The following is a 23476-nucleotide window of genomic DNA, read 5'->3' on the forward strand; positions in this document are numbered from 1 at the left end:
ACTGATTTTTACATATAGGCTTGCTGTCCTGCTAGAAACGAAAGACGAAGTATGTGGCTGTTACAAAAAAGAAAAGAAAAATGTTCATGTATGTTTATATGCTGAATGAATGGTGCCAAAACAGAGGAAAGCTATAGATGCAGGAGGAAGACAGAGGACACTAGGAGGAAGGCCCTCAGGCAGGAGGCAAAAGAGTTAGCCTTGGGCAGAAATTTTCTTTGCCTTACCTCCTGAGACAGGAAGCAGGAAGAAAGCAAAGAATGCAGGTAAGTCTTCTGGTGGCAGGGGAAAGAGCACAGGAAGTTAAGGAAGTTCCTCTCTGATGACTTCTGTTTTCTGTTAGGATTCCTGCATAGGAATCATGGGGTAGAGGGATGGCAGATTCTGTCAGCAGGTCACAGGGGTGACAGAGACAGCTCGTAAGTTGGCCTGCAGGGCTGGAGAGCTTATATCCAAGACCATCAGGCTGATACTACATAATTTTCCCAGTAATGCCTAGCTAATGAGTGCTGGGTATAAGAGGGGAAAGGGAGAGGGCAGTGTTGACAGACTGATCCAGAATTGGCTCCTATTTCACACACAGAGCAGAACAAAGGATCATGGGATACCATGAATAAATGAATCCGGAAGGATCTGTTGGAGGAGGAAAGGACTGAAAAATAGGTACATAATTAGAACACTGTTAGGCTGAAATGTTATGGTTAGGATTTTGGGAGCATATGATTTTTGATGAGGAAGGGTTCTGAATGATTTCATCCATCACTAACCTACCTACATGCTCATCATCCATCTCTGTAGTCAGCTACCTGGTGCTTATTTAGCACCTACACAGAGAGCCCACTGTGTAGAAAGGAAGTAGCACCTAACGACTGACCATAGTGAAGGAAGACGCACATGAGGGTCAAGTGCCTGAGAAAACCAGACGACAGGGCTGGAGAGGTCAACAAGAAGACTGAACCAGAGGCTGGGCTGACTGTGACCAAGCAAACAGCCACCCTTCTCTCTTCCCCAGTGCCCTCAAAACCCATGTTGCTAAGAAGGTAGGACAGGTACAAGGTTACAGAGCTACATGGAATGGGCCTCATGCAGCAGAGGCATGCTTTTCAAATATGAGGGAGCAGGACTGTGTAGCTGAAGGCACTGTATATACTGGACCCAAGGTTTCAGAAGACAAGCTCTCTGCTCCAGCAGCTACACAGCAGGGATGGGGATGTCAGAGCGTCACATAATACAGCCTACATGTTAGGATCAAGTCTACCTTCTGAGATGCCTTAGTTGTATTGTTTTTCCTGTTTAGCTTCTGTGTTCAGCCAGATGTGTGTTACATCAAATTTCCTGTGTTAATTAATTAATTTTTAAAAATTAGGTTTTGTTCAAAATTTTATCTAACAGTGAATATCATTAAGCAAGGGTTAAGTGATCAAGTATTCTACCCTAAAGCCTGGGATACACAGATACCCTTCTGGCTTATCTGAGGCAGGTCATGGTTACAGGACAGGTCTCTGAGAATCATTGGAGCAGTATGTGGAACAAGCTAGGTAGCAAATCCATCTCTACCTAAATTATTAGACACACCTCAATTTTGATTTTTACTTATGAATGCAAAAATCCTATAAGAGAAGACAACACGGAAGTTCAAGATAAGGGGACAGCAATAGTTTCCAAATAAATATCAGCAATCCATCTCAAAAAGAGTATCCAGAGAAAAGAAAAAGTGGCAGGTAACAGTGGGTCAGCTGGTACCAGGTTATGGCATAAGAAATTGAAAACTTGTAGGAACAAAAATATATTCCACACAGAGTTTATGGACAAACTCTGAGGTTGCAGCAAAGGTGAAGTAAATTAACCCAGGATAGGCTTTTGCCATCTAGGTTATCACTTTAAAATCAACCCTGTCCACTCAAATATTGCATTCTCTACTGGCTTGATGTGGTGGTTTGAATGAGAATGTCCCCCATAGGCTCCAAGTATTTGGACATTTTGTCCCCAATTGGTGACTGTTTCTGACGGTATTAGAAGGTGTGGCTATGCTGGAGGAAGCACATCACTGGAGGTGGGCTTAGAGAGTTCTTAAGCTTTGCTGGATCTCGAGTAGCTCCTTGCTTCCTGTGCCTGCTTGAAGATGTAGAGCCTAGCTTCTGCTCCTCCTCCAGCCACCTCTGCTGCCATGCTTCCCCACCATGATGGACTCTTGCCCCTTTGGAACTGTAAGCTCAAATAAACTCTTTCTTCTATAAGTTGCTTTGGGCAGTGTTTCTATCACAGGAACAGAAAAGTAGCTAGTACAGCTGACCACTTCTTACCTGGCTTTTTTCCTGTTCAGATGCACTGGACTAGCAATCCAGTAGGTCCCACTGAAGAAGTCAAATTATTGACTAGACAAAACCCAAGCTTGGTTGAGTGGGGTCACACTATGGTGGGTGACATAATCAATGATAAATTTTCAAAGCACCAATATCTCATAGGCAGATTGAATTTTATTTATTTTTTTTACTAGATGTGAGGATACTTTGGAACATTCTTCCATTGACTAAAAACTGCAGTAGAATCAGTCAGTGAGGACTTGAGTACCTAGCCTGTCATCCTGTCACCCACTTTTTCGCTCCTTACTTCCTTCTCCATAAGAGATAAACTTTGGAGAATATATTTCTGTTTCTTTTTCTTAAATTGTTTTCAGGCAAGTAGCTGCATATGGGTTGCTAACATGACCCTACAAAGTTAAAGATGACAACAATCCTAACAACACAGTAGGACGACTCAAGTTACTGAGAAGAAATCTGTAACGAGTACATCGGCAACTCCAAAAGGAAGCTTCTGACATTCTTTAGCCATTTGGAGTTATCACTGACGTTCTGAAGGCTGTAAAGGGAGCTCTGAAAGGACACTGATCCAGTTACTTCACCTACCCTTGTATAGCTACAACATTCAGAGTTTTGTACGTTTCAGAATTTATTTCTATTAGAAACCACTTCAAACATAATCAATGAAATGAAGCCGAAAAGAAGGTGGGAAGCGAGTTCTTGCTCCAGTCCCATCATCTAAAAGCCATTGCTTTTAGAAAAAACATAACTGAATAGATGCCTCTGGCATTGTATCATAGACTCCTCAGGGCAAAGATAATTTAAAGTAGGTTAACAGAAGATTGAACCATTTCTGTATCACGTCACATGTGAATACTGTCACCTGTGAGTTGGGGAGGCTTCTTTGGCATGAGCTAGTTTTCAAGTCAAGCCCTGATTGACATATTCAAATGAGGGTGAATAGTACCATTACTGATCAGAGAGCTCAGTGTACTTCAGGTACCTAAAGTCACATAGCAGAGTTCACTTCAAGTGAGCAGTTAGGAATCTACCTGAGGCCAATTTCCAGACAGAGGTTCATTCTACTCCCTCATAGAGGCCTGTCTAAGCACTTATCAGCAGGGCCAAAACTTTTCTCAAAAACCACACCTATGTGATCAAGGCCAGCCTGATCTACATAGCAAGTTCCAGGCCAGCTGGGGCTAACAGGGAGACCCTGTCTCAAAAACAAACAAACAAATAAATCACATACTTTTGAATTCACTCAAGCCCTGACACAGATTTTGTCTGAGTGAGTGCTGAGAATCCTAATCCAGAAAGGAAATCTTATTTAAGATTGATGAGTTTGTTTTATTTTTATTTTATGTGTATGCATGTATTGCCTGCATGTAGGTAAGGGCACCCATGTTGTGCAATGCCCGAGGTCCAAAGAGGCTGTTGGATCCCCTCGGTCTGGAGTTACAGACAACTGTTAGCTGCCATGTGGGTGCTGGGATTTGAACCTGGGTCTTCCACAAGAACAACCAGTGTTCTTAACTGCTGAGCCATCTCTCCAGCCCGAAAGACTGATGAGTTTAAATGGAAGGTGTTAGCCTGGAGTGGTAGTGCACACCTTTAATCCCAGCACTTGGGAGGCAGAGGCAGGTGGATCTCTGTGAGTTTGAGGTCAGCCTGGTCTACATAGTGAGTTCCAGGACAGCTGGGGCTACAGGAAGACTCTGTCTCAAAAAGACCAAATAAATGAATAAATGAATGAGTAAATGTGTTCCTGGGATCTTCCTCAGCTATCAAAGATGCTCAAGATGGTGTCTATAGCTTGTCTGATTTGAGGCAGATCATCTCAGACCCATCAGGAACAGACTCTATAACAAAACCTCTTGGAAGTTGAATTTGTTATGAATAGGGTTATTTAGTTATTGTTATTTAAAGAGATGTAAAATACTTGCCAAGTATAACAGCCTTTGTTTTTAGCCTGGTTGATGATTTGGTTTGCTGTGTCATAGCACTGAATCAACAGGTTGAGTTTCAGTGTAAGGTCACTTGTAGCTTGTGATTATCAAACCCTAATTACCAACTTAATTCTCATCTTCCTCTCCTCTGCTGTGGCAGCTTGAAGGCATGTATGAGCTGATAATTGGAATCTTGAATTTATTATTTAAAAGGAAAAAAAATGTGGGGAGAGGAGGATTTCAAATCACTGGCTAAAAATTTAGCCTACTTAATAGGTGGTATTAAAATGAGCAATGGCTGAGACAGTGACTGCCATATTATATACTGCTTACAAGAAAACCTCTCAGGTCTACAGGTGAGGTCACTAGATTGAAGCAAGGTGTCTAGAATATGCCATTCTTCTGTTTGCCTTACTGGTTTTTCTGTATTATAATATATTTTCTTTATATCTCAGCATTTTATTTCCTTTAGATCATTTTATGAAACAGAATGTAAGTGCCAGAAATAGAGGGATTTGACTCTGCAGTTGGCCATTATATTCCCAGTACCTAGAAAAGAATCTGGCTATAGTTTTTGCTCAATTTACATGTTGAACAAATAGCAAAAAATGAATGATTAAAAATACACATACATAAAGTAGAAATAACCAGATACCTTGTTCATTAGCAATTATTTTATGAACAGTTACTCAAAAGTGTAGAGCATTCTTATTTATAATCATGCTGTTCATTCAGTCAATCTCCACTGCACATGTACTCTACATGAAAACCCCTTGAACAAAGCTATTATTCCTGGGGCTCAAAAATCTACCAACCTAAGCTACAAATCATGAGAAGAATTTGGGATGGTATATGGAGTGCATTATAAGAAAAGTGTACAGAAAGCTATGGAGGTCAGGGGAGGGCCCTTGGCCAACTGGGAACATGGGGAGTAGGGCTAGGAAACTGGGGACAGTTCCTCAAGGAAGTTGTGATTAAGCAGAGCACCAGGGGATGGGTACTTGGAGAGGAAGGTAAAAGGCCCAAAGGCCCAAAGGCCCAAAGGCAGAGCAGACAGAACCAGCAAAGAGGGCATGAGGACCTAAAAAGAGTCTCTTCACAGCTGTAGCATGAAGAGACAGGACGTGGTAAGGGGTGAAGCAGAGGGGAGGCAGAAGCCTGGTGCACCCTGAGAGGCTTGGGATCTATTCTCTGAACATGAGCAGCTTCTGAATGGCCTGTGAACTGAGAAATGACCTGGCTATACCTTCACCAATGTGCCATCCTAAAGTCTGGGCAGAATTTGGACTAAAGGGAGATAAGACCGGTAGAAACACTTAGCACAAGTCAGAGCTGGTTCAGAATATTACAAGGTTACAGGAATGGAGAAACAAAATACAGATAATCTTTTTAAAGTACTGTTGAACTTACTAAACTGTCCTCTGAGAATATAAAGATATATAAAAATGCATCTATTAGCAGTATTTACAAAACTATTTATAAGGTTTATTTAATCCCATCACAACAATAGAAAGGACTTTAATATTGACATCCCGATTTATGAAAATATTTATCCCTAAATTAATATGAAAAAAACTCTCTCTCTTTTTTTTTTTTTTTTTTGGTCCTTTTAAGATAGGGTCTCCCTGTACCCCAGCTGGCCTGGAACTCGCTATTGAGATCAGGCTGGCCTCGAACTCACACAGATCCGCTTGTATCGGTCTCCCTAGTGCTGGGATTAAAGGCATGTGCTACCACACCTGGCTGAAAAAAACCATCTTTAAAATATGTTTTAGGGCTGGGAATGGTGGTAGAGCATTTTCCAAGCATGTAAAGTGATGAATGTGTCCCTCAATACCAGCATATATAATTGAATGTGATGTAGAACTTAGAAATAGTACTTTTAAGAGGAAACTATCCCTATTTACAACCTTGTTTGTAAGTATTCTTTTAAGTCATTTTTTCCTCTTTTCCAAAGTGATAAGACAAGGAGTTAACAACTGTACCCTGCTTTCCACAGCCTATAGCCAACATGGACTGATGGTACCTTATGCACAATGAGCTCGTGCGTGCCGTCTGGAAGAGTCCTTCCATCTTCTTGCATCAGGGGCACAAAAGAGAAACCAAACAACTTCTTCTCTCCTTTCTCCTTTGCTGCAAAGGAAAATAATTGCTTATTAAAGTGTATACTCACACATTTTTCACAAGAAGAAAGAGCATCAAGGACTATAACCCGCCCCGAGCACATTCCAGATCCTCCATACAGTGGACAGCAACTTTTAGGACAGGACATCTATCTAAAGTGGCCACCCTCTAATGCTATATTCATGCTCCCTAATCTTTCTATTTGTTTCTTTGTGTTTTTTGATTGGGTCTCCCTAGTCCCAGTCTGCCTGGAAGTCACTATGTGGACTAGGCTGACCCCAATCTCACAGAGATCTGCATGCCTCTGCCTCCCTAGGGCTGGGATTAAAGGCGGGCACCATGTCATATGGCCCGTAACCTTTAAATTACATTCCTTGCCTATTTTTTTCCACAGGACTTGTTACAGATAACTTATATTCTTAAAATTTTGTGGACTTCTTTTTTTTCTCCCCTTCACATCTTACTTTCCACTGTTATGCATTATTAGGAGCAGGATTCTTATCTGTTCTGGTTTTTCAAAGAGTACCTAAGACACTGGCTCTCTGAAAGGTCATTTCCAAGCTCTGCCTTGGTCCACACGTGAGAACAGCAAGCTCTGTAAAGCTACTTCAGGCAAAAGTTAGGCACACAGAAAGGAAATATGAATTGTAAACTACAGTTTACTGTGGTATTACTGTAGTACTCAGGAATTCAGGATGAGGCAGGGAGTATTCAGACATCTAATAACAAGAACAGCGGCTAGAAGTGCTGATTCTAGTTCTTATTTATAGAAAAGGAAACAGAATCTCAGATGTTAAGTAACTTGCTCTAGATCTTTCAAGCAGTACTCTTGTCCTTCCACCAAGCCTCTTCTCGCCCCAAACTGGAGAATGCTACAAAGCTTTTAGTTCAACTGCAGTTGCAGTCTCCCCTTATGTTAGGTCTTTGTCAACCTCACATAGAATGGAGACACATGGGAAGAAGCAACCTCATCTGAGGAATTGTCTCCATCAGACTGGCTTATGAGCATGTCTGTGGGGCATTTCTGAATTGCTGGTTGATGCAGGAGGGACCACTATGGGTGGTGCCTTTCCTGGGCAGGTGGGCCTGGGCTGTATAAAGAAAGCTGCTGAGCAAGCCAGGGGGAAACAAGCCAATATCCACTGTTTTTCTCTGGTCTCTCTGCCACCAGGTTCCTGTCTTAAATTCCTTCTTTTGTTTCCCTCAGTGAAAGACAGTAGTGTTAGCTGGAATAAACTCTATCCTCCCCAAGTTACTTTGGTCCTGGTTTATCACAGCAACAGATCACAATCTACAACACCCTTAAGTATTTGGCTATGTGGGGAATAGTTCTCTAGGAGCATATGACGGGATGGAGGGTTGTTCTTTCCTACACAAGTGTGGCAGTATAACAACACACTTGAACAGAGAAGCTTAACTTTGGGACACAGTGAGACCTGAGCTAGAGGAAAAAGTTGTTTCAGAGTTCTTGAAGATTACACAAAGAGGTTTAGCAACACACCCTTTAACAACGGCTCCCCCCATTTCACAGAGGGAGCATAGAACCCCTAAGAGGATGACATCCCTCGAAGTGTGATTTCATTAAATATGTGCTTTTAAAAAAGAGTCTTTTAAAATAATTAAATTTAACTTTAGAAAGTGTAGTGGTTTGAATGAAAATGTGCGCCATAGGCTCCAAGTGTTTGGACATTTTGTCCCCAGATGATGATACTGTTTTGGGAGGTTTTAGAAGGTGTGGCTATCCTGGAGGAAGCACGTCACTGGGGGTGGGCTTAGAGAGTTCTTAAGCCTTACCAGATCCCCAATCGCCCTCTTGCTTCCTGTGCCTATGTGATGATGTGAGAGCTTTGCTTCCGTTCCTCCTCCAGCCACCTCTGCCACCACACCTCCCTGCCAAGATGGACTGTAATTCCCCTGGAACGGTAAGCTCAAATAAATTCTTCCTTTTATAAGTTGTTTTGGTCAGTGTTTCTATCACAGCAACAGAAAAGTGACTAATACAATAATTGGTACCAGAGAGTGGACTGTTGGTTGTGAAGAATCTGACCATGTGGGGTTTTGGAAAAATGTGGAAGACTTTGGAAGTTTGGGCTAGAACAGTGGTTGATTGCTGTAAGCAGAGCTTAACAGGCCATTCTAGTAAACACCTGGAAGAAAGTAGTGCTGAGAACAATGTAGTTCCAGAGGGAAATAAGGACTTAAGCAGCACTTGGGATATTTTGGCAGAGTCTGGCTGGAGTCTGCTCTCAACCTAAAAGCTTGCCTGAGGCTAAGTTGAAAAGTAATGGACTAATTTCATTGGTGGAAGAAATTTCAAGACAGCCTAATATAGAAATGGAGGCATGGCTATTAATGGTGAATATTATGCAGATCTAGAGTGAAAGAGAGCAAATGGGGCAGAGAGAAGTACAGTTTGGATTGAAAAAGAGCACTAGGAAGATAAATGTTGGAGCCCTGGCATGTGATGAAGAGGATCCCATTGATAAAGAGATTAAAGTGATTAAGGAGATTAAAGTGATTAAGGAGGGGCCTAGAGATTCAAACTTAAACAATGGAGAGAATGCCTCCAGGGCAAGACCACACCCAGTTAAGTCTCCAATTTGTGAAAGGAAAATGCTGCAGGGGCCACAGAACAGAAAAGCTTCTAAAATGGATAAAGCAGGCTGGAGTCCACCCCAAACTTCCACTCATACTTGGCAGTGTCCCTCACCTGGTGCTGGCTTTAGAGGCATGAAAGATGGAAGAGTGAAGGGGTCACCAATTCTCCCTCTGAGGTTTCAGAGTGCCTCGGAGGCCAGGCAGTGTGAAGCAGGAATTCCCCAGCCTAGAGAAGGTCCTGATAGGCCATTGCATGAAGCTGTGAAGTGAAGCCTGGATTCTCCCGCCTAGAGAAGACCCTGATAGGCCATTGCGTGAAGCTGTGAAGGTGAAGCCTGGTTGGCAATGGAGACCCCAAGAAATTCGTGATGCCAGAGCTGTGAGGCATCTCTCAAGAAGACCTGCACACAGGGAGTGGTACCAGCACGAGAGAGAGATGTGTGTTGCATGCAGCAAAGCTAGAAAGGCTGAGCCATCTAAGCCCTTCAGAAGTAAAGTTCCAGAAGTTGGATGTGGAGCTACTGGATTTGGTATTTGCTCTGCTGGTTTTCGGTCTTGTTTTGGTCCAGTATTTCCTTACCATGCCTCCATTCCTCCCTTTTGGAATGGCAATGTGTATTTAGTTCCACTGTATGTTGGGAGTATGTAATTTGTCTTTTAATTTCATAGAGGCTTACAGTTAAGATATTTACCTGTGGACTGTGGACATTTGAATAGTATTGAGGCTGATAATGATTATGGGGACTTTAAAGTTGGACTAAATGCATTTTGCATTTTATATGATCGTGAGCCTATGAGGGTCACGGGGTGGACTGTAGTGGTTTGAATGAAAATGTCCCCCATAAGTTCCAAGTGTTTGGATATTTTGTCCCTAGATGATGGCACTGTTTTGGGAGGTTTTAGAAGGTGTGGCTATCCTGGAGGAAACATGTCACTGTGGGTGGGCTTAGAGAGTTCTTAAGCCTTGCCAGATCTCCAGTCACCCTCTTGCTTCCTGTGCCTGGTGATGATGTGAGAGCTTCACTCTGCTGCTCCTGCTCCAGCCACCTCCAGCCACCATGCCTCCCTGCCATGACAAACTGTAATTCCCCTGGAAGCATAAGCTCAAATAAACTCTTCCTTCTATAAATGCTTTGGTCAGTGTTTCTATCACAGCAACAGAACAGTGACTAATACAGAAAAAAAGTGGGAAAACACTGATGTTACTAAAGCTAAGCAAAATTATAGAAAAGTGTCTGGGAAGAGGTTTCTCCACCAATGACAATGCAGGAACTTAGGATTCATAGAAGACTCATTCAGAAATAACTTTTGAACTCTACTTGACTATTTACTTGACTTTTGAACTTTACTTGTTATCAGATAATACAATAATGTTTACAATAATGTTTACATTCATGGCCACTTGCCCTTAGCTATTAGAGCAATTAGCCAGTAAGTTCAATGGACTCATATATGTTTGCATAGTATGATATCCTTTTTACTAATAAAATACCCTGAATTGGTGGATTATACCTCCCAGCTCTTGGATGACTCGATGTCATCTGGTCCATTTGTTGGACTAGCACCATTTGTTGAAAAGAATATGTTCCTTTATGGAATTTTCTTTGCTTCTTTGGCAAAGATCTGTTGACTGTCTTATGCTCAACAATATTTGGGTTCTCTGGTCTGGCCCCTGGATCTTTTATCTCTTTGTAATATCTTATTGTCTTGATTATTGCAGTTTTATAGTTAAATTTTTTTTTAATTATTTAAACTTGGTCACATATTTCTCCAAGATGACCTGGAACTTCTGACCCTACCGCTTCTACTTCCTGAGTGCTGGGATTATAGCCTTAAAAGCATGTAATGTCATCCTGCAACTTGGCTCTTCTTTCATAGGATGTTGGCTATGCTAGATCTTTAACTTTAGGATCTGTTTCTTAAATATTCATTAGAAAAAACTTGCTGAGATTTTGACTAAGATTGTATTGAATCTATAGATTTAGTTAGGAAGAACTGACATCTTGAAAATACTGAGTTTTCGTAGCCCCAAACATGACTTTGTATTCTTCATTGCAACAGTTCTCAAAAGACTTGAGTGTATTTACTGCTTCCCTTTCCTTTTTTTTTTTGGTCTTTTTGAGATAGGGTCTCCCTGTAGCACTGGCTGGCCTTGGATTCACAGAGATTTTCCTGCCTCTGCCTCCCAAGTGCTAGGATTAAAGGTGCATGCCACCACGCTGGACTCCTGCTTCTCACTTTTAAACTCACATTCACCACCACAAATCCACTAAGGCAGCTTATCAGGTCCAATGATTTCTGATATTAAATCAAATGATAATTTTTTATGTCATCATCTTATGTATTACTGACATCTGACATATCTGACCAATTCTCTCTTCAAAAACTTCCCCACTGGATGGGCTGACTAGACTCCAGTGGATGCATTTACACTGAAGGACATTTGGGTACAAACACATGAATGAATAGGACTCAGCATGTATGGCAGAGTGCATAGAGTTCAGTGCAGGGATACGGGGGGCGGTCTGGATTTGAGTGGAAAATGTTGTATGAAATTTTGTATGAAAAATGTGTGAAATTTTAAAAGCTCAATTAAAAAAACACAAAAACAAAAAAACCTCCTCCCCTTAGCCTCCTGGATTCCCTGATTGTTCTTTAACTTACTGGCTAGTCCCTTTTAATGCCATTTAACAGCATCTTCTCATTTTTCCCAGCTGTAAGTACACTGAGTGTCCTAGAGACCCATTCTTGGACTTCCCTCTGCCATTAAGCTTACTACTTAGGAATCTCACCCCATCTCCTGCCCTTAAGAAAAATCAAAATGGATGATGTGTTGGAGCTGGACTGTGCTGGATCACACCAGCTGGAAAAGTGCATCTTTCACATTCAGTGAAGTCATAACAGTGATCAGAGTTGGCCATAGTTACAGCAATAGTACCATGGAAATCACCAAATGTTACAGATCAGGGCTAGCCCTGTCCCAAGTACTGGTCATTAAATATTTATAGCCAACCACTGAACTACACGATCTGTCGGGAGCTGGAGAAACAACAATCATTACCAAAAAATATAATATAGCTCTACAAACAGTTGACTTAAGCAGGAAATTCTGCCTGCACTAGTAACCTTGAGAAAGAATTTATGGCAAGGTTATCTTTCTCTTCCCCTTGCAAACAGTTCTCGGAAAAGATAAGTCATGCAGTAATCTCTTGGAACACCTGGTGGTCAGTCACGTTGCTGAATTGCTCAGTCCCCCTCCCATACCCATAAAGCTTGCAGTTCAATAAAGCGGACACTTGACAAGTGGACTTGCTTGGGCTCCGTCTCCTCTTTCTCGCCCGTTTTTCTTTTCAGGGAGTCGTCCCCCTCGAGCTTTACCTGTACAGGGTCCCCGCAGGTGGGGGCAACGATCTCATTTCAAAGTTTAAGTTTCCAACCTGGATCTCATTCATTTGTTGCTCTGACACCTTGAATGTCTGGTAGACATCAAATATCTAGGATGGAAAGTTTGGTTTTTGCTCCCCAAACAGATGGTTTCTATTGTCCTGCCCACTTCATTAAATGTACGTTTTATTCTCAGGATCAAATACTGGGGTCATCCTTGACTTTTTCCCTTCTTTCACATCTAATCCATGAATAATCTGTAAAAACAAACTGCTATCATCCTATTTTGGAGCACTTTAGTCTCTTATTTCAAGAATCGCAATGCCTCCAAAGTGGTCTTCCTCTTTCTAACTGGCCCATCTATGATCTATTATCCATCCTACAGTAAGACTTCTCTTTACCCCAAATTCTCTAGTGGTGTCCCTCACTCAAACAGATTCATAGTCCTCAACACAACATAAAAGTCAAATAGGTCTTGCTCCCTTGCTACCTCTGGTCTCTTGCTATTCTTTGAAAATGCCAAGCATGTTTCAACAGTATGACTTCCCCATCTACTGTTCTCTCTGTCTGGACTATTCTTCCCCCATATACATCAATGGCTCAGACATTCAATTCTTTTACTTTACTGCTGACAAATCTTCTTATCAGAAAGCTCTTTCTTGACTGCTCCACGTAAAACAGCAATATAGAACTATCACTTCCTAGCCCTATCAGCTCAGTCTTCTTCTCTGCACTCATCACTCGCTACCTGGTATACAGCAGTTCACCCCGGTTTTCAGGGACTATGTTCCAAGACTCCCACTGGCTACCTGAACAACAAATAGTATATATCTTATATATCTTATATGTACCAATAGAAAGCCTTATATATCTTATATGTACCAATGGAAATCTTTAAAATTTAGGCACAGGAAGAAGTTAATAACAAAGGCATCTTATCAGTCTTTCCACATAATTTTTAAAATTTTATTTACTAAGTTCAGAACAACTACTTTTTCACATAAAAGCACCTTGCTGCTTCTTTTTGGCATATTTGAGTCACTGGGATCACTATACTTACGTTTTGGGACTAACAGTGAGTAAAATAAGGGCCAGTTAAATATGAGCACTATAATACTTCAGCAGTTGATAGGATAACTGAGACAGTTTAGTGACTAACAGGAAGGTATCTCACACAGCACAGATATTCTGGGCAAAGATAATTTACAACTTGAAGGGGTGTGATGGTGTGCTGGATAGCATCAGTTGTCAACTTGACACACCTGGTTGGAAGGAACCTCAATTGAGGAATTTTCTCCTTTGGATTAGCTTGTGGCATGTCTGCAGGGCATTTTCTTGATTGTGATGTGGGCAGGCATAGCCTGTTTTGGGCTCTACCAGCCCTGGGCAGGTGGCCCTGTGCTATATAAGAAAGCAGACTGAGTACAGGCCAGAGGAGCAAGCCAGTAAGCAGTGTACTTCCATGGTCTGTGCTCCAGGTTCTGGCCCTGGATTCCCTTGATGATGGACTGTGAGCTGTAAGCCAAATAGACTCTTTCTTCCCCAAGTTGGTGTTGGTCAGTGTTTTTGTCACATCAATAGAAAACTAACCAGAACAGATGGTGAGAGATTTCTTCAAACTACTCAGAATGTTATACAATTTAAAAGTTAAGAATATTTTATTCTGGACTTTTCTATTTAATTATTTTTGATCTGTGGTTGACCACAGATAACCAAAATCATGGAATGCAACACTGAAGGTACAAGGGGACTACCGTCCTATGCATTTATTGTTAATTGTCTGTCCTCTGTCTCTGAGTGGAAGCTCTGTCAGAGGAAGAAGCTTGCTGTGTTCATGGATACAGCTGCAGTACCCAGGAAAGTGGCTGGCATACAGTGGATGTTCAAGAAACATTCATCTTAAGAATAAATGATATTGTTGAGTAAATATACATGCACAGAAATAGTTGTAAGTCTATGTAATAAAATAATGTCATTGGGCATTTGTAGTTTGTGGGACCATGAAGACATTTTCCCTTTTTGTTCTTTGCTAGTTCTTTTGAATGAAAAAAATTTGAAGTATAAGGCTGAGTGGGAAGAGATGGAACAGATTCCCAAGTCCATTTTCCCACGCCAAGCCCTTTACACTGGGAACTCCTCTGGGAATTTAGGATAGTGAGGTTCTGCTAGCCATCATCCTGAATTCTGAAATGTCCACAAAAGCCTAATTTATATAGTTTTTCTGAGTCAGTTCTGAAATATTCCATAGTTCTGACCACAAGCAAGGTCTTCCTCCATTTGAACCTTAGTTGAATTACAGTGTCATGCAGATGAAGTCATGAATCTCTTGGTAATAACCCTTCTTCCTTCCAGACTGGAGAAGAGCCTACTTCCTTTCTAATATGCTCTCCTGCATCCATTGCTTGTTATTCTGCTCCCAAAGCAAGATTCACCAGAACCTTTCCTGATCGCACCGCACTGGGTAGTGTCTGTACTTCAGAGGTATAGGGAATGTCAGAGGATCGTTGGTCTAGGGTTGGCAGGGGTGAGGGTAGGAAACAGGGTGTCAGAGGGTGGTACCCAGCACTTGGGAGGCATAGGCAGGCAGATCTCTGTGAATTTGAGGCCAGCCTGGTCTACATATTGAGTTCTAGGCCACTGGGACTACAGGGAGATACTGTCTCAAAAAGACAAAAAAAAAAAAAAAAAAAAAAAGAAAAAGTGAAAAGAATTGAAATAAACATCAGGAAATGGTAACTTCATGACCAGACAATCTAGTTTCTGTCTTGAGCTGCTTAAATCTGTAAAATGAAGCAATTATTTCATATTATCTCCAAGGCCTTGTCCAGCTGACATTACCTGATTCTCATTTCATCCCCATCTGAGACTGCACGGTGATGCAGACATACACAAATCACCACAAACCCTAGCCTCACTAAAGCTTTCCTATCAGCTTCACGTGCCTAGAAAATTCTCAGGGGGTATCTCTGAGTTGGGTTAGTTCCAGGCAATACTAAAAAGCCAGGATTACCCAAGACTACCAGAACAAGTGTAGTTTTCTAATGCTGTGTCTCCCCCTTCTGTCCAGTCTCTCTAGGCTGAGCGATGAGCTGGATTTTTATGAGAATCCTAGGTCTCCTGTGGTCTTTTCCTCCCCCTTTCCTTTCTGTTTCCACACTGTTGCTTCTCCAGGCTTATAAACCCCTCACTTCCAAGATTCCTACTGCCTGCCTCCCTCCCTCTTTGTGATCCTTTCTGGAGATCCACCCACAGTAGTGCAGCTCAAAAGCATACAACCAACCCGAAGAACACAAAGCTGCTGACCAACTCCCAAACACTTACTGGAACAATGCCTAAACTCAAAGCGGATGTGGGAGCCCCGAAATTTATCCACAGGAATGGGAAGTTTCAGCAGTTCTGACCACCTGGGACTGTTGTTATGATAAAGCACAAAGGAGTGGTATTCAGTAGCAGGAGGCTCTCCAGCGCCAAAGGAGATAAAATCCTAATAAAGGAAACAAACAGGTTAAAGCCAGCTTCATTGGGAGGCTTCTGCAAGAGGGAGCATTTGCCTCTCTGCCAGCCTGTTCCCCAGACAGCACCTCATGGGAAATTACCTCCCAGTCTTTCCGGTGCTGTTTCTGTATTTGCTCTGCCTAGTGGAATGAGTGTTAGATTCTGAGGCTGGTCTCCAAGGCATGTTGTGTCAGGGGTGCGCCTTGGTGATGTGAGAGTTCAATTCTAGGAAGCCAGGTTCCCAATCTGCTGCAGTTAAAGTCTCTTGCATGATCCAGTGGGAGATTAGGGAAGGCCCAGGGTCAGCTCTCAGAGGAACAGGCAAATATCTGATACTTCTCTATCAGGTAGTGCTCACAGAAAACATTCCTTCCCAAAAGTTCATTATTGTTGCCCCAACTGGCAAGTAGTACCAAACTCTCTTTCAGTGAAAAAGAAATAAAAATAAAAAATAAAAAAATTACATATATATATACATATACATATATATATACATATATATATATGTTTCATATCACAAGTAAGTATGTATATATATATATAAAATGGCCAAGCTTAGTGGCACATGCCTTTAATACCAGCGCTCTGGAGGCAGAGTCAGCCTGGTCTACACAGCCAGCTGGGGCTACAGGGAGACCCTGTCTCAAACAAACAACAACAACAAAACGACAATTATAAGATTAAACATGATCTTTTTTCTTTTGTTTTAGCCAATTGCTAGAGCAAAAAAGCATTCATCTACAAAATTATGATGGATAAAAGGAAAAAAATTAAATGGTACTAAAATACTATATTTAAGGAATAACTGCTATAAGGAAATTATTGACATACATAAGCAGCAAGATACAAACGCCTTTTGTTTTTCCAATTTCTTTTCTGTGAAGAATTTTAATGAACTTTTAAAAAAGACAACTATACAGGAGTGGAAAAGAAAATACTGCAAGTTAGAAATGAATTGATCACATTAAAAAATGAAATCAAACAACTATAGTAGCTGTCATACCATTAAAAAAAAAATCCAGTACCAACGTACCTTCAAGTTCTGGCCATTACTATCTACAATGAACATTGTAACTTCCACATTTGTGGCCACGCTCTTCCCTCCTTTCTCAAATTCTCCCCTCTCAATGGTGATATATAAATCATTCCTCATTTCACCTATTAGGAAAGGAAAATGAAGAGCATAGTACATATATTAGAAACTGTAATTCTCTATCAAGAAACTTCAGTTTATAAAAATACATGTCACATTTACATAATAAAAGTCTGAATTCGTTTATAATTAAAAACATTTTATTTATTATTTTTATTCTATGTGTATGAGTGTATTGCCTGCATGTAGGTAGGTGTACCCTTGTTGTGCAGTGCCTGCAGAGGACGTCAGATCCCCTGGAACTAGAGTTAAGGATGGTTGTTAGCAGCCATGTGTGTACTGGGAACCAAACCTGGGTCCTCTGCAAGAACAGCTCTTAACCGTTAAGCTACTTCTCCAGGCCCATCATTTATAGTTTTATGAAACGGTCTCTGTTCTCACTGCCAACACTGGAGGAGAATGGAAGCTAGCCTCTGAGAATCTGACTTCACACTGTTGTGAATGTGTGCTAGGAGATAAACGCTGCAACTGACTAAGAAGGTGTTGTCAAGTCTCATTGTTTTCCAATATTTCCTTCATTTCATTTACGAGGTGTGATTACAAAATAACAGTCTAGCAGAGGTGGCTCACAGAAACCTGTATTATTACTTTATAGTCACAGTTCTTTAGAGAGAAATACCTAAGAGGAATAAAATGATAGGACTGCAAAAAGTACAATTGCAATGTAAATCCTTTCCAAAATTCACAGACAAAATGACCTCACTGCTGGAGGAGTTCAGATTATTGCTTTGTGAACAGATGCAGAATAATTTAGCCATACAGACAAACTCAACAGTGTTTCAGAGCACCAAACTATAAAATGAGTGAGAAAGATCCTGAACTCAAACATTTTTGAGATACACAAAATCATCTACATTTTTACTGTTGGTGATTTATTCAACTGGGACATTTAATGTTACCCCTTTTATTATTTCAAGAAAAATAACTGATGTCAACTAGCAAACTTAGAGAAATGGACTAAAAGCATATATTTTTCTTTAGGGTAATAATTAAGTGGTAGAAGAAGAAAAAAGGGAAATTGGTAAGCAAAGTGCTAATACTGGGAGGATTTTGAAGGTAGTGAGATGGGTAAAGTTGACTTTATGCTTATTCAACAAAGTTTCCAAACATTTGATGAGTCAAAAGTAATATTGATTTTAATAAAAATAAAATTAAAAACCTTTCAAGCCGGGCATGGTGGTGCATGCCTTTAATCTCAGCACTCAGGAGGCAGAGGCAGGTGGATCTCTGAGATGGAGACCAACCTTTTCTATATAGAAAGTTCCAGGCCAGCTGGGGCTATAAGGAGACTCACCTCAAAACAAAACAAAGAGACTAATAATAATAATAATAATAATAATAATAATAATAATACAACAAAACAAAAAACCAACTTCCTCTATGAAAGCAAATCACCAGAAGGAAAAATAGCTACATACATAGACCCATGGATGGGAGTTTTGTAAACTTTCTGGGTAAAGGCATATAAAAAAGTGCCCCAACTCTCCAGTCAGGGTAGGCAACATATCCAGTCACCTTCCTCACAAAAAGTAACTGTTTATGGTACTGTTTCCAAGTGCCCTGGGCTGGCCTGGACATAGGAGTAAAACGGATGAGATGAGTAAGTTCTAAGAAGAATTAAATCTTAACTGTCCTTTAAAAGAGTATATAAAACATGTATTACTGGAAACTATTGATATAGAGGTCTCTTATGAATTTTTTATTCTCACACAGCTCATAAAACCAAACTTCAGAAAGCAATGACTTTCCAAGTCCAGGAGAAAAGTAACATATTTCAACACATTTAAGATTATATTTATATGCTTTCAAAGTTTTTGTTTTGACTGCTTCCATACTTTTCAATTTTTAGCCAGTTGCTTAGAAATGTTTACAAATGTACTCCTTCTTTTGTAACCCATTTCACTACTGCAAAGACGTCCTTCAGTACCCACAAGAGGTTGGTTCCTGGGACCCTCATGGACACCAAAATCAACAAATGCTCAAGTCCCTTATACAAACCAGTATAGTATTTATGTAGAATTTACACTCATCCGCTAAAAGAGTTTAAATTATCTCTACCAATGAGGTATAAATGCCACGTGAATTGTTGCTATACTGCATTGTTTAGGCACCAATGATAAAAAAAATTTCGTACATGTTAAATATAGACATAGTTTCTTTACTGAATATTTTTCTTCTTTTTTGTATTTTTCCACTGAATATTTTCAATCCAAGATGGATTAAATCTGTAAAATTGCAGAGGGCTGACTGTATATATACACATATATATGTGTATATATATATATTTGTGTGTATATGTATATATATGCACACACAAACACCCCTTTAATGTTCTTTATTTTTAAAATATTTTATTTTTTTCTTTTTATACAATGCCTGTGGAGGTCAGAAGAGGGTGTCAGATCACCTGGAACTGGAGTTACAGGTGATTGTTAGCTGCCCTGTGGGTGCTGGGATTCAATCCGGGGTCCTTTGCAAGAGGAACCAGTTCTCTTAACTGCTGCATCATCTCTCCAGCCCTAGTGTCATTTATTTTTAAAATAAACGTATGTGGTGTGTGATGTGTGGTGTGACACATGCTTGTTCAGTGAGAGGTATGGGAAGGATATTTTTGGGGCATTAAAAATATTTTATTTTTTATTTTTGTTTTTATGTGTTTGAGTACATTGCCTGCATGTGTGTATGTGCACCAGTGTCATGCAGTGTCTGCAGAGGTCAGAAGAGGACATCAGATCCCTTGGAACTGGAGTTAGGGATGGCTGTCTGCCATCATGTCAGTCCTGGAAACCGAACCTGAGTCCTCTGTAAGAACAGCCAGTGCTCTTAACTGCTGAGCCATCTCCCCAGCCCCAGAAGGCCTTTTCTTTAAAAAAATAAAAATAAATAAAATTATTGAATTTTTGTGTATTTCATATAGAAAAAAAATCATCTTATATCCCTTCCCCCTTGGTGCCCTCCCATAGCACCCCCCCCCCACTGGAGTTCATACATTCTGTTATTTGTGTTAAGGCCTATCATGTAAATTTAGTGTCCCCAGATGTCTCTCAGTGCAAGTTCATCTACTGGCATCTAGTCAGCCTATCTAGAGTCCCTCCCTTTAAGAAGATCAGTTCTTCCTCACCCAGCAGTTATCACTTCCCAATAATTCTTCATCTAAGATTGGGGCCTGTTGTTCATTTCCACAGTTCTGCTGGGTTTTATCTGCATGAGTTTGCCTGGGTCTTGTGCATGCTGATGCCATTGCTGTAGGTTTGTATGAGAAGGGTCCCAAGTACCTGTAGGACTATTTCCATATGGTCATGCACCTCCTCCCTGGCTCTTACAATCTTTCTGCACCCTCTTCTGAAATGGTCCCTGAGCCCTGGGTGGGTGGAGGTTAATACAGGAGTACTGTCCAAGGACTCACACTCTTCAGAATTTTATCCTCTGTGTTTTGGCCATTTGTGACCTTTTGCATTCCCAGCCCTCTGTTGCAATGAGCCTCACTGATGAGAGTTGAAAGATGCAATAGTGTTCTCTTCATCCCTTGTTCTATGTTCCATGGGCCTTAGGTGTAGAGGTTGCATCGTAGACGTTCCTCTTAGACTTGGGCAATTCATAATCTCTGTGTGTAACCAGTTGTGGAACTCAGTAATTATCTCTGTATCTTGAAAAAGAAGCTTCTTTGATGGGTGGTGATTGGGATAGTTGTCTATAAATTTAGGGATCCATATTTTTCACATAGTAAGAAATTACATTTTTCCAGCGATGCCTAGATCTATGACCTCTCCAGTTATGTGTATTTGGCTTTGTTTACAGTGCCACACATGAGTTTTCTCCCATTGAGTGGGCTCTAAGTCCAATTAGATAGCTGTTGATTGCTCCCAAGGTAAAAGTGCCACTACTGCACCAATGTTGTTTACTGTGCTGGTCATGGATGTGGTTTTTAGGCCTTAAAGGTAGGGTTAGACCATCCATTGATGTTCTCTCTTAGCAGCGTGAGTAGTGTTCCCCAAGGCTATGAAAGCTAGCCCAGAAGGTTATTTTTGACAACGGTTTTCCCAATAAAAAATTTGGCAGATAAAATATCAACCTTCAAGGTACTTTAAAACTGAAGATGCAAGCTGGGTGTGGTAGCACACACCTTTAATCCCAGCATTTGGAAGGCAGACCTAGGTGGATCTCTGTGAGGCCACCCTGGTATACATGGCAAGTTAAAGGCCAACTGGGGCTACAGGGAGACCCTGACTCAAAAAAACAAAATAAAACAAAACAAAAAAAACTGAAGATGCTAGCTAATAATCCTCTTGAGTAGGTAAGACATCTCACAAACTGAGTCTAAATCAACACTGATTGACAGAAAGGCATGTTACAGGTTTTTTCCTTTTTTTGGACTTTTTTGAGACAGGGTCTCCCTATAGCCCCAGGTGGCCTGGAACTCACTATGTAAACTAGGCTGGCCTTGAACTCAGAGATCTGCCTGCCTCTGCCTCCCAAGTGCTGGGATCAAAAGTGTGCCCCACCACACCTGGCACCCCCCCCCTTTTTTTTACCTTGAGCATAACTCAAAATGAGTGATCAGCTTTTCCAAACTAAAAAGGGATTAACTGTCCTGAAAAATGAGAGCAACGTGCTTTTATGGGAAGGTGGCTCTGCTCTCCTACTGGAAGACCACAGATACTCCAATTCCAGCAAAGGCAAGAGGGAAAAGGGTGGTTCGTAGGGTAGCCTGTTCCGTATCTGTAGGTTCAAAGGAGGGAAGGTCAGGGGATGCACTGCCAGCATTACATAGCTCTTTTCCCCCATTCACACAGCTTCTTGAGAACTTCCTGTGTGCAGATGCAATGTTTCAGATCCAGAAATACTACAGTGAACAGAACAAAAGTTCTCTGTTTGGTGAGTTCGATTTTTGTGTGTGGGTGTGTCTTGTATGTGGTGCATGCATGTGTGTACTGTGTGCAGGTGAGCTCATCTGTGTGTGCACATGTGGAGGCCAGAGGTGGATGTCAGTTATGTTTCTCCATCATTCTCCCCTTATTTTCTGAGATAGTTCTCTCACTGACCCTGGAGCTCACCATTTCAGCTAGACTGAATGGCCAGCAAGTCAGCCTGTCTCCATATCCCCAGTTCTGGGGTTACAGATGCTCCTCACCATGCCTGGTTTTAACATGGGTGATGGCGATATGAATTCACGTCCCCATGCTTGTGCAGCAAACACTTTATCCACTGAGCCATCTCTCTAACTCTACTGAGTTAGTTCTTTAATAAATAAGTAAAATATGAAGCATATTTGGTATTGATTAGTTTTGTGGATAAAGAAAGATGGAAAAGAGAGGTAGACAGCACTCATGACTCAGGGGGACTTATAGTTTTTAACAGGCCAGTGAGAGGTGGCCATATGAGAACAACAGAAACCAGAATAAGCCATAGCATACTTTAAAAAAGGAGCACGGTTACAAAGGATGTTAGATTTTTGGTCAATCTTCAATCCTACTTAGTTCAGAATAGCTGAATTCTTCTATCTCTTTACTAAAAACATACCCAATGCCTTTAGTGTCACAGGACAATCAGAATAAGGAGATCTAGGCTCTAGTCCCTCATTGCTACTGCCACCCTGTAATTTAAGCCTGGATAGGACAATAGAAACCTCTGGAACTCTGACTTTTGGTTATTAAGATGGTAGTGGATAAAGATAAAGGTAAGGAGAGAAGAGATACTAGATAGGACAGGATGCTTTAACATTTTTCTTTTGATTTATTTCCTTTTATTTTATGTGTATGAGTGTTTTGCTTAAATGAATAGAAGCACACCTGTGTGCAATTCCCATGCACACCAGAAGAGGGCACTGGATCCCTGGAAGTGGAGTTACAGATGGTTATAGCGACCATGTGGATACTGAGAACCAAACCTGGGTCCTCTGCAAGAGCACCCAGTGCTTTTAACCACTGAGTCATCTCTTTAGCCCTGACAAAATGCTGTTCTGTTTTGTTTTTTGAGCAGGCTCTCCCTGTATCCCTATAGCCCCAGCTGGCTTGGAACTCACTACATAGACCAGGGTAGCCTCAATCTCACAGAGATTCACTTGCCTCTGCCTCCTGAGTGCTGGGATTAAAGGTATGTGCCCTCATACTTGGCTCCAAGATACTTTTTATTTATTTTTTGTTGTTGCTGTCTTGAGATAGGGTCTCCCTATAGCCCCCGTTAGCTATGAAGACCAGACTGGCCTTGATCTCACAGAGATCAGCCTGCCTCTACCTCCTGAATGCTTGCATTAAAGGTGTTCACCACCATGCCCAGCAAGAAGATGCTTCGAAAAAATTTTATTTAATTTATTATTATTATTATTTGTGTGTGTGTGTGTGTGTGTGTGTGTGTGTGTGTGTGTGTGTGTATGATGGGGGGAGTATGCTTGAGCGCATCTTTGGAGGAAAGAGAACAACTGTTGCAATTGGTTTTCTCCCTCCACCTATAAACGCGCGCAAGGCATACATGAC

At 41.1% G+C, this 23476-nt stretch overlaps 1 protein-coding gene across 4 annotated transcripts in view; it reads right to left on the reverse strand.

Moving 5' to 3' along the window:
- Positions 1–23476, reverse strand: part of Dock4 (dedicator of cytokinesis 4) — a 492219-nt gene that overhangs the window by 162411 nt on the left and 306332 nt on the right. For all 4 annotated transcript variants that reach the window (XM_029561952.1, XM_017797318.2, XM_008829790.3 and 1 more), the window contains exons 14-16: positions 16884–17008; positions 15677–15839; positions 6276–6382 (exon numbers count right to left, since the gene is read on the reverse strand). In XM_029561952.1, coding sequence (XP_029417812.1) covers positions 6276–6382; positions 15677–15839; positions 16884–17008 — 395 coding nt within the window. The remainder of the gene's footprint in view (positions 1–6275; positions 6383–15676; positions 15840–16883; positions 17009–23476) is intronic.

Source organism: Nannospalax galili, unplaced genomic scaffold (genome assembly GCF_000622305.1).
Source record: "Nannospalax galili isolate Female #2095 unplaced genomic scaffold, S.galili_v1.0 scaffold674, whole genome shotgun sequence".
NCBI classification, from domain to species: domain Eukaryota; kingdom Metazoa; phylum Chordata; class Mammalia; order Rodentia; family Spalacidae; genus Nannospalax; species Nannospalax galili.